This window comes from Sciurus vulgaris (genome assembly GCF_902686455.1).
Source record: "Sciurus vulgaris genome assembly, chromosome: 11".
Taxonomy (NCBI): Eukaryota; Metazoa; Chordata; class Mammalia; order Rodentia; family Sciuridae; genus Sciurus; species Sciurus vulgaris.
Window position 1 is genome coordinate 42178232 of NC_136472.1, and position 19831 is coordinate 42198062.

Genomic DNA, 19831 nt, shown 5'->3' on the forward strand with positions numbered 1-19831 from the left:
AGAAGGCAAAAATAATCATAAGCATAGTGTTTTCTTTCTTTTTTAAAAATATTTTTTAGTCGTCAATGGATTATTTATTTATTTATTTATTTATTTATATTTAGTGCTGAGGATCTCAAACCCTCACACATGCCAAGTGAGCACCCTGTCACTGAGCCACGACTCCAGCCCCTTCCTTTCTTTTTGGATCAATTAATTTCTCACCATATATCAGGCAATATAATAGCTTGTTAAAAATGGAACTTTCAAGGCAGCAAGTTGTAACAAGTTTCATATATCAAAATGAACTTTGAGATGGACATCCTTTAGGAGTTTCAGTCGATAATCAAAAATTCTTAGAGAACCAAACCCTCATTAAGTCATTAAAAATGTAGGTGTTTGGAAATGAGAGGATTTTATGAAGAGGAATACTTGGGAGGAAGTTTTATGAAATATCCTGTTGCTAAGGAGTAAAGGTAGTTGAGGTATGTGTTCTTCATTTCAAGTTCAAGGGAGGGAGGCTTCAGTCAGACCATTCAGGGAGCTTCCTACAGAGTCCCTAGTTGTCAAATGCAGTGACAGATATCTGACTCATGCCTGAGAAAGCTAGCTAATGCTACCTGTGGTATCAAAGTAAAGCAATGGATCTGGAAAACATCTGCTCTTCTAATAGGGGCCAGTGTTGAAAGAATCCTGGGATCTAAATGGGAAACACAACTTAAAATTATCTGTTTAAGAAAAGATCTTGCTAAGGAAGGTTTCTGTCAGAAGCTTTAGGTATAGGGTTGGGTAAAGAAGCTGAGTGGGATCCGGAGAGGCCTGCCTGCAGAGTTGCACTCTTCACGATGATGAACTTTGTGGTTAGGGAGTCCTAGAAACTTCTCAGGTACCTCTAAAGAATACAGACATGGGCTTAGGAAAGAGTTAGCTTCATTGACCAGCTCTTACGATCATGCAACCATATATTTTTTCTTTCTCTTTTTTCTGTGCTCCAATCCAAAGGGGCCAGTGACATAGCGGCAGAGAAAAGAAACCCCAAATGGGGAGAGAAAGAGTTTAAGGATCATGACCCCATTCCTCCAAGGATGGGAAACCTTTAATAGTACTCAGATTTTAAGTTTTTGTTATTATCCAGAGTTGGAGGTACTTGGTTATGGTTGTTTTTGTGAAGTGATAATAAAAATTTTACAGCAAAGAGTGACCACTGGTGCCATGTAATCTGATAAATTTTCATCTAGTAGAGGGAAAGGCTGGATGCTTCTGAGCAAATTCAAAGGTACAGTGGGAGAACAAGATCAAACTGCTTTTAGGATCACACTCTGAGTCCTGTTTGTTCAGCATACCAGTGTCTGTAGCATATAATATTCATATGTTTGAGGCCAATGTAAAGAAAATGGACTGAATTCGAATCAATATGCATATCTTCAAAAGGATGAATTACTTGTTTTTCAAATGCAGAATAACTCCTTAGAGCTTTTTGAGGCCATTAAAATTGTTGGGCCTGACTTCAGATAAATATATGTTTGAGATCTGGCAATCAATCTGACTGCCCTGTTCAACTTGACTTACTAGATATACACTGTCTTTTCACATCCCCCTTGCTCAACAAACAAACAAACAAACAAACAAACAAAATAAATAGCCTCAGGTGGTTCTTTGCTCTTGGGATGCCACTGAAAGTCATATCCTCCTTCTCCAGGCAGCCTGCATAATGTACCCAGAAATCTACTATTGGGGTACCTAGGATACATCATGGTCTTCATATGTCCTTTTGCAAAAGTCACTACCCTGCGATGATAACTCAAACAAGGTTTGAGTCAATCAAATCTTTTCTCTTGGTAGTTCAAGCTAAGTGACTCAACAAAAATTTCTGATTTGTGTTGGGTGCTGCTGGTGATTGAAGGGGCCCTCAACTAACAGCAATATTCATACTCAGGAGATTGAAGCTACTATGCAGAGAGAAAGAAATGCCAAGAGTGAGACCTGGGGACCCTTAAACAAGCATGAATGCTTTGATCCCTTTAGGTATTCTGGTTTTAGTTCTAATTCCATGGTAAGGAATCTTGATATCCTTTGCCACCAGACATATTCTGTTTGAAAGAGTGTGGTAAATTTGATCCAGTGGTGTTGATTTCATTGCACACAATAAAAAAATCACATAGCTATGTAATCCATGCTCACTTGTGTGATTTTTTTTTCTATTTATTTTAAGGAAAACTGACTTTGTAAAGGCAACATCTATTATTTTAATTGGTTCTGAATAGTAATTTATTATTTTCATCATTTAACCAGAGCTGATTTTTAAAAAATGTCTTTATAAGAGCAAACAGACACTATTCTTATACAGACTTTTCATTTATTATAATGTACTTTGCTTCAAAGTGGCTCAGAATGTTTTGTTATTATTGATGTTATTTGTTTGTCTTTCTAGCATCTGTATTGGAGATTAAGAAAGAAATGCTGATGGAATAAAGTCTTTTTGCTTTAGATTTTGGAAAATTATGTTTAAGATGGAAATAACTATACACCTTTAAAGACTTATTGCATAATAACTTCAATGTTTTTTCTAGTGCCTCTGTACTTTTACTACTTTCCTTGGATCTAATCTTTGGTATTTGACCTAATCAATATTACCTGTCATCCTCAGTTTCCATGAATGTATTGAAGCTTTGAAGTAATCCCATTGGGAAAGCTAGTATTTTTTCCTAGTATGATGTGAGTTTATGACTCCATTAAAACCTTGTTAGGGAACTGAAAGTTAAATTTTAAATCTCAGTTAAATCTCTTTCTCTCTCTCATACTCACACACATACATCATCTGGGGCTCAAAATTAAAGTACTAATTAACAAATCTATTTTTCTTTTTCAAATAGAAACTTGTGACTTAGGGTAGATATGTGAACATTAGATAAATTTTGTACTTGTTTCCTGTGGGTTGATATGAAACATAAGTTCCTCAAACACTGTGGATCCCTGTTTCAGCTCATTACCAGCTTAAAAAGATAAACACCCAAGGACTCAGTGTCTTAACAAAAGGCATATTTATTTTTTCCTCACATAAAGTCCTCTGAGAGGAAACAGGTATGGGATATATGTGGGCCTTCTGGTCACCCAGGGATTTAGGCTGATGAGGCCTCTACCATGTTCTGTACCTGCTTCCAAGGATGCTTTAAGCATTAACTTTCAGTTGGCTGAGTGGAGAAGAGAGTATGGTTCACCTGAGGGATGGTTTTATGAGACATACCTACAAGCAGGACACATAATTTCTGATGACCTTCAATCAGTAGAACTCAGTGACATAATCAACCCTTTCCACAAGTGAGCCTGGCAAATGTAAATTAGGTATATCCTAGGGGGGAAAAAAACAGAAAAATAACTTTGGTGAACATATAACAATCCTTCTTCATCCAATGTCTGAGAACAAACATCAGTTTCATCTTTTCGTCTTAAGTGGAACATGATTACAAGCAAGTCTGGGAAATGCAGTTTCAGATTTATAGCCAGAAAGAAGTAGGCACGTAGGTTGGTGAGTGGACTAAATAATCTGTCTCAATCACCTAATGTGTGTATCAGTGACTGAGGCTTTGCACCCTAGCTATGTGACTGTAGGTTTGGGGTTCATTTTGCCTTTATTATAATAAGCATAAAATTGGGATGCTTATATGGTTGCCTTGAAGCTGTAAACTAGCAAGCACTTAACAAGCCTATGAGAAAATAATAAACACCTGTGTAGCCTTTTCCCAGTTTTATATACATTAATATTATTTCATGTTTGTGACTCAGATTTGTGTGAAGAGATGAAATATTACTGATATTATTTGAGACTCCCTGAGTACTTTTCATTTCCATTCCTATTTCTCCTTCCTCAGTATTATCTCAGTTTTTATTATTCTTATGTATTGGCCTTACCGTTAAAGAATTCAAGAACTACTGACTTACCATTTTCCAATCATAGTCAGTCAGTAGGGAAGGCCTGGTATCCCAGTCAAAGCATACCAGGAATGGAAAGCATAAAATCCTCTCTGCACCCTTATAACTCTTCTCCAAATTCTTCCTAACCTCCTCTTGGGGTTGGGAGAGGAGGGAGATAAGAAATTAGAGTGGCAATAGAGGACAGACCATGACAAGCCTCATGTGTCAGCTCAGGATTAGGATTTTATTCTGAAAACAGTGGGGAATCCTATTTGTTAATAGGCATGATCATAATTATGGTTTAGAGAGAGAATTTTTCTGTGTAGACATGTGAGTACTGCCTAGAGCTATTAGACCCCTCATGAGGAAAGAAAATATGAACTTCAACTAAAAAGGTATCCCATGGAGTTGGATCTCTTCTTAGCATAGACATGGTTCTCATTCTTACTGCTTCAAAAAGAATTACATTTCAGTTTGGTGTGGGACTGCATCAAGCAGAACTTCTGTGCTTTCTACCATTTTGACTTTGACCTTTTAATTTATGTTGTAAAATAGTCTCTTTCTAGAGGATTATAGTTCTGTTGGACTAGTTCTAAAGCACCTTGCATGCATTATCTTTTTAGATTTGCTATTCCACAACAATCCTGTACAACAATAGATGCCTTTTTCATTCTATTTTTAGATCAAGAAAAATGAGTCCTAGAGTAGTTAACTAACTTGCCCAAGGTGACTAAAAAGAGTCTGAGGTGGATTGTTTATAACTTGAGTCTGACTTTCTTCTCTTGCTGCATCATCTCTCTTAAGTAATAAATGTTCAGATTTATTGAGAAATTTTTGTTGTGTGCTGCGAAAATAAAAGGAGACTCACAATGAAGACAACATTGAATGAGCTCTCCCAAATGAAGTTGGGAGTCACTGGGAAAACAGGGCTCCTGCACATCTCGAGCTGCTGCCTGGTGTGTGAACTTTGGTCCTCTCCATCTTTGACTGTAAACATCTAAAATGATCAGATAATCGTTGTGCCCAGATACTCATGGCACACATCAAGAGGTTATGGGACTCGAGCTTTAGAAACATTTCTATTTAGTTTATATATTCCTTTCTTTATATTCTATTGGTCATGTAGCCCCTGCCAAGTAGCCCTCGCATTCTTTTCCAACTTCCATAGAAGTTTCTCTTCAAACAATTTTAATTACCTTGTGATAATTTAAGGACTTTTTTTCCCCCATATAAACTCCTACTTTCCATCACTCATTCAGAACACTGATTCAGACCTATCTGAACTTGGGTATCCTGAGTTACCATTCCTAAGACCCCCAAGTAAAGTTCTTTTACAGTTTGAGTTTAAATTGATTGACAGTGCCGAGTACTGTTTTAAATCCTTTACATGCCTTATTCCATTTAATCATCAATGCAATCCTCTGAAGTAGGAATTATCATTATCTCCACTTCATAGTTGGGAGACCAAAGTCTAGAGAGTTTAAACAGTTTCTTCAAGATGACATTTGGTTAAGATGATTGAGAATATGCAATTCTGGAGCCATTGCTCTTACTGTCTCCAGTGGGAAGGCTTATTATTTTGATCTCAAATCTACAGAGAGAAGCAAAATGCTATGCTATAATTTAAAGCATCTTATTAAACTTTGTTAATACAGCCCTAATTTCAATGTGTCAATATATTGTAGAGAATATAGCTAAAAGCCAAACACGATTCTAGATTTGAAAGAACACAGCCGATATACATATAGTTCTCCTTCAGTCCTTGCCCAAAATGAGTTCTCAGTATGGAAGAATAGTCAAAGCTGAGCCAAGAGCTGGGAGGCTGGTTCTGCCATAAACAATTTTTGAGACCACTTTGGTCTGAAGGTTTATATAACTTCAAAATTCATGTGTTGGAACCTAATCTCTATTGGGGTGGTAGTAAGAGGTGGGGTCTTTAGGAGGTGATTAGACCATGACAGCAGAGCCTCCATGACTGGGATTAATGTCCTTACAAAGGCTGGAGGGACTCTTCTGCTGTTTCCATCATTTGAAGATGAAGTGAGAAGCTGCCCTCTTTGAAGCAGGATGGGCCTTCACCAGACATCAAATCTCCTGGTGTCTCTGTCTTGGACTTCCCAGTCTCTAGAACTGTGAGCAATAAATTTCTGTTGTTTATAACCTAACCAGTCTAAGAAAGTCTATTCAAACAACTTGAATGCATCAGGACAGCAATCTTGGCTGGGTCACTAATGACTAATGACAGATGATGAAATGACAAAATGCTTTTAGAAATGCAAAAATTTATTTTTAATATTTCCAAAGATGAAAACAGGTAATATTTGCAGAAGCACTGGGAATGATATGTAAAGAAATTTTTCTACTAATGTTATAAACATATAGACATATAAGTAATCTTTTGTACATAAAACAATCCAAATCTATGACTTTTGTAAATAGCATCTTTACTTTAAAAAATTTAAATAAATTAAACATTATGAGTGTGAAATAAGTACATAAATAAGAGAATTGACATCTTTAAGAGAAATCAACTTATGAAATAGTTTCAATATAAACCCTCTTGAAAGAAATCATAGATTTCAGAGAAAATGAATAGACAGAAGAGAAGGTTGATAAAAAAAGATGTTCCTAGAAAATTGCTGTTCCCTACCCCCTACATGACTAATTCTTTCGAAAAGAGCCATTTCTGTATACAAATGTATTTGTAGATAAGTTAAATATGTCTATTTATTTGCTAAAACTGCTTTCAAATCTACTTCCAAATTCCTTCTCTCTTAAAATGAGGGATCCTATGAAGGGTAGTATGACAGAGTTGGTATCTTTATTTTCCCTAACCCAAAAGGAATATTTTAGTACCCTAGCAGCACTGGTCATTTTTTTTTTAAAGTAATGAAAAGATATGTGCTACTTTTCACAGTCCCGAATTAATATTTCTTGTTTTGCCCTTAACTCAAGGATGTGGTAGTAGTTGTCTGAAAATCCAGAGCTGTGTTAGCCACAACCTGCATTGAGCAATTCAGAGAGATACACCCCATCTCTTTACTCTATGTGCCCAAGAAGAGTTGAGGTGGGACTCAACCCCACCGCTATGGACTGGTGTTGCTAGTGGCAGCTTCATCAACCTGCCTCAAGCACCTCTTCCAGCATGTTCCCACCCTTTGCTTTTCTGATCTTACTACTTTCCTTAAGGAAGCTGTTGTTGAGTTTCTCACTAAGTTCCAAGCAAGTGCTAGACATTGAGGTTACAATCATGAAGAAGTTGCTGGCCTTGTTCTCGAGGGTTCCAAAGTCTAGCAGAAAACTGTGCTATAGTTAGTTCTTTTTATCCACGTTCATCATAATTCCCTCTTCTGGATTTATGTATCTTCTCTCTAAATGGAAGGAACTGCCTGAAAGGGTTCCTAAGATTATTGAAGAGGAAAACCCCATGAAATCTGTGAGTTGAGACTGAGTGAAACTTATGGAACCAGACCTAGGTACTCAGGGCTCACCCTCAGTTCCTAGAGCTCCCTCTCGCCCTCTGCCAGTACAGTGGGTATCGGTGGAGTTTGACATCGCCTGGCCCAGAGGTTGCAGCCTGGGCATGGTGCATACACACAGATATTTTGTATGTCTTGGTCCTTCAGGACAAGGGTAGATGGACTGAAATGTCCACTGTCCTTTATTCTTTAATTTCACTGAAGGAGCAGTAACTGGGTCCCAGCCCTTGCACGGTGCAGTCTGTGCTGTCACTGTCACACTTGCCACAGTGACATTCGGTGGCCACTGGGTACGTATACAGGGAGTCTGCATGGTTAGCACAGCCAGGCACTCTCACAGTCTCATACACCAGCTCCTTGAAAGTGCATATTTTCTGGATGTTGGTCCTGGCTGGGTCCTTATACACCAGATCCTGAGAAGTTAGGAATGAGAGAGTTAGGTCACAGTATTCTGGAAGTTTATTTGGCTTAGTGAAAAGGAGACAGTGATTTAAAACTGCGTGCTCTCAAATTTACTCATTAAAATTCATTTAACTTCAGAAATGTCCTATGTTATAACACAGTTTTTGATTGTTCTGGAAGTACAAGTTATTTTTTTCCTAATCTGTATGACTACATCAAAATAGTAATTCTTTCTCAAGATGTAAAGGAATTTTAATTAGGAAAAAAATGAAAAAAGCAATATGACTTAGAATTTTAAGATGTCTTTTTGTACTTAACTGAAAGCCATATTAATGACAACTTAAACCATATTCACTGAAGTTTAATTTCTCAGAAAAAAATCCAAATACATTGTCCTGATATATATATATATTTAAAATATTTTATTTTTAGTTGTATATGGACACAATACCTTTATTTTATTTGTTTATTTTATTTTATGTGGTGGGGAGGATTGAACCCAGTGCCTCACATGTGCTAGGCAAGCGCTCTATCACTGAGCCACAATCCTAGCCCCTGATATATTTTTTAAAAAGTTAAAAAGGATATAATTTAAATGTTAATGTTTAGCTTAACATATTTGTGAAGGTTAATGTCAGATATTAAATATTCTACTGGCTTATAGACATTTCCCTTTCTTAAATGCTGTGAACTTTCCAGGGATTTTAGTTTCAAAAAACACATAGTTTGCAAAAATTGTTCTAGCACTTTCCAGTGGAAAATTTATTGGCACTGAGGGGAGAAATGGGGCTGCTATTTAATTTATTTCAATAAAGTCAATATCCCAGTCTGTATCCCAAGGAGGTACAGTAAATTGTGCATGAGTGGAGTTTGATTGATCAAAACTCATGTATCATCAAATAAAATATATTTAATTATAATGTTCACATTTTCAATTTCATTTTATAGAATGAAATTCTGCATAGATAACCAGGTGCTATAGGGAAAAAAAGAAAACAAGTAGAAAATGCTTCATTAATTGGATTAGTGTAAAGTCATGCAAATTCAAACTAGCAGCTTAATGCCTGTGCGTTTTCTCAGTGGTATAAAGGGAGTTATATTGTTGAAATTGTATTCAAAAAGGTCAAAAAGACAAATTTAAAGAATATTTTTGTTATAGATGGACATTATACCATTATTTATTTATTTATTCATTTAAAAATTTTTTTTAGTTGTAGATGATTATTTTTATGTGGTGCTGAGGCTGGAACCCAGTGTCTCACATATGCTAGGTAAGTGCTCTAACACTGAGCTACAACTCCAGCACTAGTTTATTTATTTTTATGTGGTGCTGAGGATCCAATGCAGTACCTCACACATGCTAGACAAGCACTGTACCACTGAGCTACAGCCTCAGTTCCCAAAAGACAATTTTTATAATGTGGTTGTATTTTAATGTAACTTGGAAATATATTTTGGTGCTATCTTCACAGCAAAGATAGGACCTTAATTACAGAAATTGCCTTTTGAGAAATATTCTAGGTCTTTTATGATTAAGTATGTGCTTCCGTGTTTATCTCTCTACATGTGAAATATAGAAATACTTTACTTAATAGAAATGCTTCAGTTAATAATTTTTGAAATTGCAGAATTGGCATAGATCAATTTTTCTAAGGCTTTCCTAAATTTACCTAAATCAAATCCAAGCTCAAAATTTGCATCATGGTCATTAACTCCAATCACGGCATAGATGCTATTGGCTAAAGGACTCATGGCTGTTACTTAGGAAACATAAAATATCGATTAGGTGGGAATTAACAAAACTTGCTTCATGCCAACCCTCAACCCCCTCACTTCCAGTAAAGCATAGGACCTACCCTGGTGTAGCAGTAGCCTGCACACCAAGTGGTGTTGATGCTTATGCAGAAACGACACTCTTCTTTCTCCACTGCAATGGTGACATTGGTCAGCTCACAGCTTTGGCAGCAGATGGCTTTCCAGCAACAGAAAAGGAAGCAAAACTGGATCGACTTCATCCTGAGCTGAGAAGGACACAGCCAAGGCCCATCAAGAATCAAGAAACCAAAGAATTACAATCCCTATGTAAGCTGACCAAACCAAAAGTAATGAGTTAACCATCTCCCCTAATCATGTTTACTTTAGTAAAACTTCCCCTTTCTTTTCTTTATTTTTTTTTTTGTTTCTTAGAACAATATTTCTTCTCCTCTTCCTTCATTTTTTTTGCAAAGTAGAAACACATTATATATTAAAAGTTCAATATAATGATTTAAGTACAACAGTATTTAAAGATTAGAATATTATTGCTGACCGTCTTCTTAAAGTGATTACTCTAAAGCAAGTAACTTGTGGTCATTATCTTTGTCTTTTCATTAACATTTTTAAATGCTAGTTTTGTTTAAAAAGAAAAAAAAAACCAGTTCTGTATAATACAATTATTTCTTCATTTTTAGCATCTCACAAATTTGTTTAAAATTAGACTATTGCAGTTGCCTGGCAAATTGGTCTATAAAATCGATTTCTTGCTACCAGTGATTATAACATATTAACCATATTTAGAAAACCAGGCCAACACACATAAATTCTCTGTATGACAGTAGCATAAAGCTCCAATTTTTTCTCTAGGTCCTTAAAAACCAGTAATTTCAAAAGTAGTTATCCTTACTTGATAACTGTAAGTGCCGAGACTCACCTGTAGTTGTCTGTCCTGTCTCAGGAAAGCTGTAGACTAAATCAGTTCTTGGTTCACCTTTTATACAAAATCATGTGCAACTAACACCTTGTGGATTTGTTGGGCATTAATACGACCAATGCAAACCTGAAGCTTGCTGTAAGTGAATCAGTGTTTAGATAGACAGGGAGATCAAGCTTTACTAAAGTAGTCTAAACGCAGTAGATCAGAAAAATAATGTTATCAGAGATGTTGATTTTGTACAAATTAAATTTGATATAGTAGCACACCCACTCCTTGACCTTGTCAAATTAGATGTGACTCTTAGGTTTTTCTTTTTTATCTTCAACCTAGGGAATTCAGGATCCTTTCCAAGTATTGCTTTGGCTTTGTTGAGGAGGCACATTAAAAAGATAGTTAGTAAATGGTTCCAAGAGCAGATTGAAATCTGTGAGGGAAGAAATAAACAAATAGAAAGCATTTCAGGATCTGACTCCTATATAAATTGTGAACTACATCTTTCTTTATCTCCCACATCCAGATCTCCTAATCTTTTTGTTTTTATTAAATTTTTTAGTTTTGGGTTGGGGTCCCAGTGCAGTTGTAGAGTGCTTGCCTAGCATGTGTGAGGCACTGGGTTTGATTCTCAGCACAGCATACAAATAAATGAACTAAAGGTCCATTGACAACTAAAAAAATAAAAATAAAAAATAAAAAAATTTCTTTTTAAAATTTGTTCTAATTAGTTATACATGACAGTAGAATGCATTTAGACACATTGGGCACAAATGGAACACAGCTTCTCCTTCCTCTGGCTGAACATGGTGCAGAGTCACACCAGCAGTGTACTCATACATGTATATGAGGTAATAACATCCATCTCATTCCATCATCCTTCCTATCCCCTCATCCCTTCCCCTCTCCTCACTCCCCTCTGCACAATCCAAGTCCTTTTGTCACCCCACACATTATGGATTAGCATCCACTTGTCAGAGAAAACATTTGACCTTTGGTTTTTAGAGTTTGGTTTACTTCACTTAGCATGATATTCTCTAGCTCCATTCACTTACCTGCAAGTGCCATAATATATCTTAATTGGTTTTTTTTTTTCTTGGTTACTTTTTTAAAATTTTTTTTTCAATTTTTTTATTAAAAATCATAAATTTACATAGGGAAATGTTGTTTGATTCATTCTGTTATTTTTTCCCTTCCCCCTACCCCTCACACCCCTCTTTTCCCTCTACACAGTCCTTCCTTCCTCCATTCTTACCACCCTCCTTATCCCTAACCCTAAACCTAACCCTAACCCTAACGTTAACCCCTCATACCCCCCCCTTATATGTCCTCATCCGCTTATCAGCGAGATCATTCGTCCTTTAGTTTTTTGAGATTGGCTTATCTCACTTAGCATGATATCCTCCAATTTCATCCATTTGCCTGCAAATGCCATAATTTTATCATTCTTCATGGCGGAGTAATATTCCATTCTATATATATGCCACAGTTTCTTTATCCATTCATCAACTGAAGGGCATCAAGGTTGGTTCCACAATCTGGCTATGGTGAATTGAGCAGCTATGAACATTGATGTGGCTGTATCTCTGTAGTATGCTGATTTGAAGTCCTTTGGGTATAGGCCAAGGAGTGGGATAGCTGGGTCAAATGGTGGTTCCATTCCAAGCTTTCTGAGGAATCTCCATACTGCTTTCCAGAGTGGCTGCACTAATTTGCAACCCCACCAGCAATGTATGAGTGTACCTTTTTCCCCACTTCCTCGCCAACACCTATTGTTGCTTGTGTTCTTGATAATCGCCATTCTAATTGGGGTGAGATGAAATCTTAGGGTAGTTTTGATTTGCATTTCTCTTATTACTAGAGATGTTGAACATTTTTTCATATATCTGTTGATTGCTTGTACATCTTCTTCTGTGAAGTGTCTGTTCATTTCCTTAGCCCATTTGTTGATTGGATTATTTGTATTCTTGGTGTAGAGTTTTTTGAGTTCTTTATAGATTTGGGATATTAGCGCTCTATCTGAAGTATGATTGGCAAAGATATTCTCCCACTCTGTAGGCTCTCTCTTCACATTACTGATAGTTTCCTTTGCTGAGAGAAAGCTTTTTAGTTTGAATCTATCCCAGTTGTTGATTCTTGCTTTTATTTCTTGTGCTATGGTAGTCCTGTTAAGGAAGTCTGATCCTAATCCAACAAGTTGAAGGTTAGGACCTACTTTTTCTTCTATAAGATGCAGGTTTCTGGTCTGATTCCGAGGTCCTTGATCCATTGTGAGTTGAGTGTTGTGCAGGGTGAGAGATAGGGGTTTAATTTCATTCTGTTTCATATGGTTTTCCAGTTTTCCCAGCACCATTTGTTGAAGAGGCTATCTATTCTCCAGTGCATATTTTTGGCACCTTTGTCTAGTATGAGAAAATTGTATTTATTTGGGTTTGTGTCCATGTCCTCTATTCTGTACCATTGATCTACCTGTCTATTTTGGTACCAATACCATGCCACTTTTATTACTATTGCTTTGTAATAGAGTGGAAGATCTGGTATTGCGATACCTCCTGCTTCGCTCTTTCTACTGAGGATTGCTTTAGCTATTCTGGGTTTCTTATTCTTCCAGATGAATTTCATAATTGCTTGCTCTATTTCTGTAAGGTACATCATTGGGATTTTAATTGGAATTGCATTGAATGTGTATAGCACTTTTGGTAGTATGGCCATTTTGACAATATTAATTCTTCCTATCCATGAACATGGGAGATCTTTCCATCTTCTAAGGTTTTCTTTAATTTCTTTCTTTAGTGTTCTGTAGTTCTCATTGTAGAGGTCTTTCACCTCTTTTGTGAGATTGATTCCCAAGTATTTTATTTTTTTCGATGCTATTGTGAATGGGGTAGTTTTCCTAATTTCTCTTTCTGAAGATTCATGTATAAAAATGCATTGGATTTATGAGCATTGATCTTGTAACCTGCTACTTTACTGAATTCACTTATGAGTTCTAAGAGTTTTCTGGTGGAATTCCCAGGTTCCTCTAAATATATAATCATGTCATCAGCGAACAGGGACAGTTTGAGTTTCTCTTTTCCAATTCGTATCCCTTTAATTTCTTTGGTTTGTCTAATTGCTCTGGCTAGAGTCTCAAGAACAATGTTGAATACAAGTGGTGAAAGAGGGCATCCCTGCCTTGTTCCAGTTTTTAGGGGGAATGCTTTCAGTTTTTCACCATTTAGAATGATATTGGCCATGGGCTTAGCGTAGATGGCCTTCACAATGTTAAGGAATGATCCCACTATCCCTATTTTTTCTAGTGTTTTGAGCATGAAGGGATGCTGTATTTTATCGAATGCTTTTTCTGCATCTATTGAAATAATCATGTGATTCTTAACTTTTAGTCTGTTGATATGGTGAATGACATTTATTGATTTCCAGATGTTGAACCAACCTTGCATCCCTGGGATAAAACCCACTTGATCGTGGTGCACTATCTTTTAAATATATTTTTGTATGCGATTTGCTAAAATTTTGTTGAGAATTTTTGTGTTGATATTCATTAAGGATATTGGTCTGACATTTTCTTTCCTTGATGTGTCTCTGTCTGGTTTAGATATCAGGGTGATATTGGCTTCATAGAATGAGTTTGGGAGGGTTCCCTCCTCTTCTATTTCATGGAATACTTTGAGGAATATTGGAATGAGCTCTTCTTTAAAGGTTTTGTAGAACTCGGCTGAGAACCCATCTGGCCCCGGACTTTTCTTTGTTGGTAGGCTTTTGATGACCTCTTCTATTTCATTGCTTGAAATTGATTTATTTAAGTTGTGTATGTCCTCTCGTTCAGTTTAGGTAATTCATATGTCTCTAGAAACTTGTTGATGTCTTCGAGGTTTTCTGTTTTGTTGGAGTATAGATTTTCAAAATAGCTTCTAATTATGTTTTGTATTTCACTCGTGTCTGTTGTGATATTTCTTTGTTCATTCCGAATTTTAGTAATTTGAGTTTTCTCCCTTTTTCTCTTTGTTAGTGTGGCTAAGGGTTTATCAATTTTGTTTATTTTTTCAAAGAACCAACTATTTATTGTGTTAATTTTTCCGATTGTTTCTTTTGTTTCAATTTCATTGATTTTGACTCTGATTTTAACTATTTCCTGTCTTCTACTACTGTTGGTGTTGGTCTGCTCTTCTTTTTCTAGGGCTTTGAGCTGTAGTGTTAAGTCGTTTATTTGTTGATTTCTACTTCTTTTGTTGAATGTGCCCCATGAAATAAATCTTCCTCTAAGTACTGCTTTCATAGTGTCCCAGAGATTTTGATATGATGTGTCTTTGTTCTCATTTACTTCTAAGAATTTTTTAATTTCCCTCCTGATGTCTTCTGTTATCCATTCATCGTATAATAGTGTATTATTTAATCTCAAAGTATTGGAGAAGTTTCTGTTTTTTATTCTGTCATTTATTTCTAAATTCAATCCATTATGATCTGATAGAATACAAGGTAGTATCTCTATCTTCTTGTATTTGCTAACAGTAGCTTCGTGGCATAAAACATGGTCTACTTTAGAGAAGGATCCATGTGCTGCTGAAAAGAAAGTATATTCATTCTTTGTTGGATGGTATATTCTATATAAGTCGGTTAAGTCTAAATTGTTGATTGTGTTGTTGAGATCTATGGTTTCTTTATTCAATTTTTGTTTGGACGATCTATCCAGCGGTGAGAGAGGTGTGTTAAAATTGCCTAGTATTATTGTGTTGTGGTCTATTTGATTTCTGGAATTGACAAGGATTTGTTTGACGTACATGGATGAGCCAATGTTCGGGGCATAGATATTTATGATTGTTATGTCTTGCTGCTTTATGCTTCCCTTAAGCAGTATGTAATGTCCTTCTTTATCCCTTCTGACTAGTTTTGGCTTGAAGTCCACATTATCGGAAATGAGGATGGATACTCCAGCTTTTTTGCTGTGTCCGTGTGCATGGTATGTTTTTTCCCATCCTTTCACCTTTAGTCGATGGGTATCTCTTTCTATGAGATAAGTCTCTTGCAGGCAGCATATTGTTGGATTTTTCTTTTTTTTTTTAATCCAATCTGCCAGTCTGTGTCTTTTGATTGATGAATTCAGGCCATTAACATTCACGGTTATTATTGCGATATGATTTGTATTCCCAGTCATTTGACTCATTTTTGTTTTTTGACATGATTTGGTTTCCCCTTTATTTGGCTATTCCTTTAGGCTAGTTCCTCCCATTTCTGATTTGCATCGTTGTTTTTCATCTCTTCCTCATGGAATATTTTGCTCAGAATGTTCTGTAATGCCGGCTTTCTTTTTGTAAATTCCTTTAGCTTTTGTTTATCATGGAAGGATCTTATCTCATCGTCAAATCTGAAAGTAAGTTTTGCTGGGTATAAGATTCTTGGTTGGCATCCGTTTTCTTTCAGAGCTTGGTAAATGTTGTTCCAGGCCCTTCTAGCTTTTAGGGTCTGGATTGAAAAATCTGCTGATATTCTTATTGGTTTCCCCCTGAATGTAATCTGATTCTTTTCTCTCGCGGCCTTTAAAATTCTGTCTTTTTTGTATGTTAGGTATTTTCATTATAATGTGCCTTGGTGTGGGTCTGTTGTAATTTTGTATATTTGGAGTCCTATAAGCCTCTTGTACTTGGTTTTCCATTTCATTCTTCAGATTTGGGAATTTTTTTGATATTATTTCATTGAATAGATTGTTCATTCCTTTGGTTTGTTTCTCTAAGCCTTCCTCAATCCCGATAATTCTTCAATTTGGCCTTTTCATGATATCCCATAATTCTTGTAGATTCTGTTCATGATTTCTTACCATCTTTTCTGTTTGGTCAACTTTGTTTTCAAGATTAAATATTTTGTCTTCAATATCTGAGGTTCTGTCTTCCAGGTGTTCTGTCCTATTGGTTATGCTTTCTATGGAGTTTTTAACTGGTTTATTGTTTCCTTCATTTCAAGGATTTCTGTTTGGTTTGTTCACATGGAACCTTTCAGGCCAATGTAGGGCCTTCGGTTTTTACCGTGTATGTTGGGGAACCCATTGCAGGAGTTTGAGTAGAGGAGTGATAGGATCTGATCTAAAAGCCTCCCTCTGACTACAGCATTTCTGTTGTAGAGGAACACAGGTGGAAACAAAGACCTGTTAGGGCGCTGTTGCAACATCCTAAGTGAGAGTTGATGTCTGTTGAGACTGGTTTGGCAGCAATGGAGGTTATAAGACATAATATGACTTTGAATTATTTTGAAAGTAGAAGCAACAAAATTTCTGATGGGTAAACATTGAGTGTGAGAAAAGAGTTAAGGTTGAATCCAAAAATTCTGATTTAAGTAACTGGATGGATGAAATTATCCCAACTGACATGGAATTGCTATAGGTGTAGCAAGCTTACAGAAAGAATAAGAAGTTCAGTTTGGACCTTTGCGCTCAAGGTGTTTCTGATACATCCAAGTCGATTGCCTAATCTGGATTTTTAGGAAGAAATATTGACTGAAGGTATATATATATGGCATAAGCCTGGAAGAGATCATCAAGGGAGGAAGAGTAGACAGAACAGGATGTGGAATTGCATCTGGTGTTCTTCAATGTTAAGAAGTCCAGGATACAATGAAGTCCTTCCCCCTTTTCTAAAGAAGACTGAAAAGGGTCACTGAGGAAGGTAGAGAATAGAGAGAATGTGGTGTCACAGAAGCCAAGTAAGGAAATGAGTGACTGAGTAATAAAGAAGTAGGATAAAAATAATTTTCTTTTGATTTCTAATTTTAAGATGGGAGGAATAAATGCATGCTTGTACAGTTATGGGAATGACCAAGCAAATTAAAAAATGATGATGTCAGAGGCAGAGAGGATAATTCTGAAGTGCTCTTGAAGAGGAGAGATAAAAAGGGCTTTAGAGCACAGAGGAGAGGCTGACTTTAGATAAGAGTGTGGAGAGTGGAGAGATCATCTCAGTATTGGGCAGGAAGGCAGAACTTTACAGTGCGGATGCTGGTGTGGGGACAGGTGTGGTGGATGAAGATGCTGGTGAATGGGCAGGTGTGGTAGATGCAGGCATTGGTATGCTGGCCACTCTGATGGCAGATGCTGGTGGGTGAAGAGATAGGCTCTGCAATCTGTCCTATAGTTTATTTCATCTTCCCAGTAAAGCATAAATAAAGTCATCACCAGAGAGTAAGGATGAGGGAGTTGCTGAGGGTTTGGGAAAAACAGGAAAAGATCTAAAATAGTTGACAGAGATAGAGAGAGGGACTGAATGTGCAGTGTATAATGTGATTGCCTAACAGCACAAAGGCCCCCTCTATAGATTTATGGTAAAAAAAAATTAACATGGGACTACTTGGCATGGATGTGTACTTCTCTCTGGACTGATTTAACAACATGGTTCAGGCACAAAAGTTGGAATATCCAGGCTTATGATTTTTATCAAATATGTTTGACAAAGACAAGATTTAACATAGTACTGGATGCTGTAAGTACTAGTTCATAATCTGGACATTTTAAGTACTAATTAAATATCCAAGTAAACATGATGAATGTAGAACTATTTTGAAATCTGTCAGCAGTTGGTAAGCAAGCATATCTTCTGTTATAGAGTGAATGATTAAATTTTACTTAGTACACATTAAATGAAAGACACTCATGATTCCTGTGAAATTATGAACACTTTCAATATTTTGTAAGGTATATTGTTATACTCTTGGTAATACCACAGATTGTAAAACAAAATCTTTTCATGCTACCTGTGTATATTCACAAAGCATTATCTGTGTGACTCTACATCAACTTACATGTTTTAATGGCTAATGTATGTATTTCTTATGTATTATGCACTTAAAATATTAATAGCTTGTTTTTATTAAGCAGTAACCATATTCAATATATGTTCACATATAATATGTACTAATTAATGTCATTGTCTCTTCAAGGTTTTTGAAATATTCCACTGATGGAAATGTAGAACTCTTTCTTACTCATCTTTGTATCCCCAATAAATAGTTTCTAATGTACAGTAGGCACTGATCTACTTTTTTAAAATTATTTTTAAAAATTTTTACAGACTGCATTTTGATTCATTATGTACAAATGGGGTACATCTTTTCATTTCTATGGTTGTGCATGATGTAGATTCACACCATTTGTGTAATCATACTGATATACTTTTGATGAACCAATTAAAACACTACTCCTTGTCTCTCACTTTACTGTGCTGGTCCCTAGCCTTTTTGCTGTCAAGTGCATGCCTTGTTCTTGCTCTGTTCCCCTTGTTTTGTTGGGGAAAGGACCTCTGCAGACTGCCTTTCCCATCAGTAGGCTTTTGCTTTTCTGAAAGGAGGCTAGGAAATGAAGGGAAGAAGTAGGGGCATTGCTCTCCTTTGCATTTAGTTTCTTTTCCTGGTAGTGAATGCATTTTTTCCTAGGTCCTATCTCTGTGTGGTTCTTGCCTTTTGAGGAAAGCCTTTCTGTGGCTTGAGCCCCTATTGCGTGTTCTTGCCTTCTGGTCTCTGGCAGTCCCGCTCTGTGTCCCTTTAGTTCTGTGGGTAAATGGGTTTTTCTTCTCTTACTGTTCTCTGGTTGACTTGGTTCCTCTGTCTGGCTTCTCACAGATTCTAGCATTTGGGTCACTAATTCCCTATGTTCACCAATCCCTGGGTTCCCTGTTTTACCTACCAGGAATGTTTTCTGCTTTCCTGACATGAAACTGATGGATACATTTACCATTATTTCTAGACCTATAGAAATAAAACTTGGTTGGGATTTAGTATAATAATATTAATTAACACAATATTTGACAATATTGAACATTTCTTAGGGAACCTGTTAAATTATCTGTTATCTCCACACTTTCCAAAATCTTGTGTATTTTTTTCCCTCTTCTTTGAGGGAAACAAGATTCTATTCCTCTGCCTGATACATATTTCTCATCTCCTTTTTATCTAAGCTACTCCTGAAATAAAGACTCCAGTTAGACATAATTTCTTCTAGAAGATACTCACTCTCCTTGCCTTCCATGGTCTTCAATGCTTACTCTCTAGATACTCTCTAGTATCTTCTGTTTTATGCTTCCTTACTTCCCAGTACCTACCTCAATGGTGACACTTATCTTATTCTATTTTACCTGCACAGCAGACTTCTGAGAATCCTGGTAATCTAATTTTTACAACTATTGGCAGAGCTCTAGAATTTGTGTACCTATATTTAATGACCCACGTCCTTCCTTTATTTATAAAGAAAAAAATTTCAAATGAATTTTTGTAGTTGAGTTTAAAATAGAAACATTATCTTGATATATTACCTGGCACTTTTACAGTCTGGCATCCTTTTCCTCCTTTTCTTTTGCCTATGTCGTATATGTTTCCTAATTTAAAGTTGTAAAATGTTTAA

General features: G+C 36.3%; 1 protein-coding gene and 1 long non-coding RNA gene across 2 annotated transcripts in view; one reads left to right on the forward strand and one right to left on the reverse strand.

Moving 5' to 3' along the window:
• The window catches only part of LOC306639486, a 171659-nt gene that overhangs the window by 64645 nt on the left and 87183 nt on the right, over nucleotides 1-19831 (forward strand). The gene's annotated exons all lie outside the window — the stretch shown is intronic.
• Nucleotides 7363-9851, reverse strand: FSHB (follicle stimulating hormone subunit beta). Its single transcript, XM_079103604.1, has 2 exons — nucleotides 9629-9851; nucleotides 7363-7783 (listed from the first exon to the last, which is right to left on the reverse strand). The coding sequence occupies exons 1-2, from the start codon at nucleotides 9785-9787 to the stop codon at nucleotides 7553-7555; spliced, it is 390 nt and encodes a 129-aa protein (XP_078959730.1). The 5' UTR covers nucleotides 9788-9851; the 3' UTR covers nucleotides 7363-7552.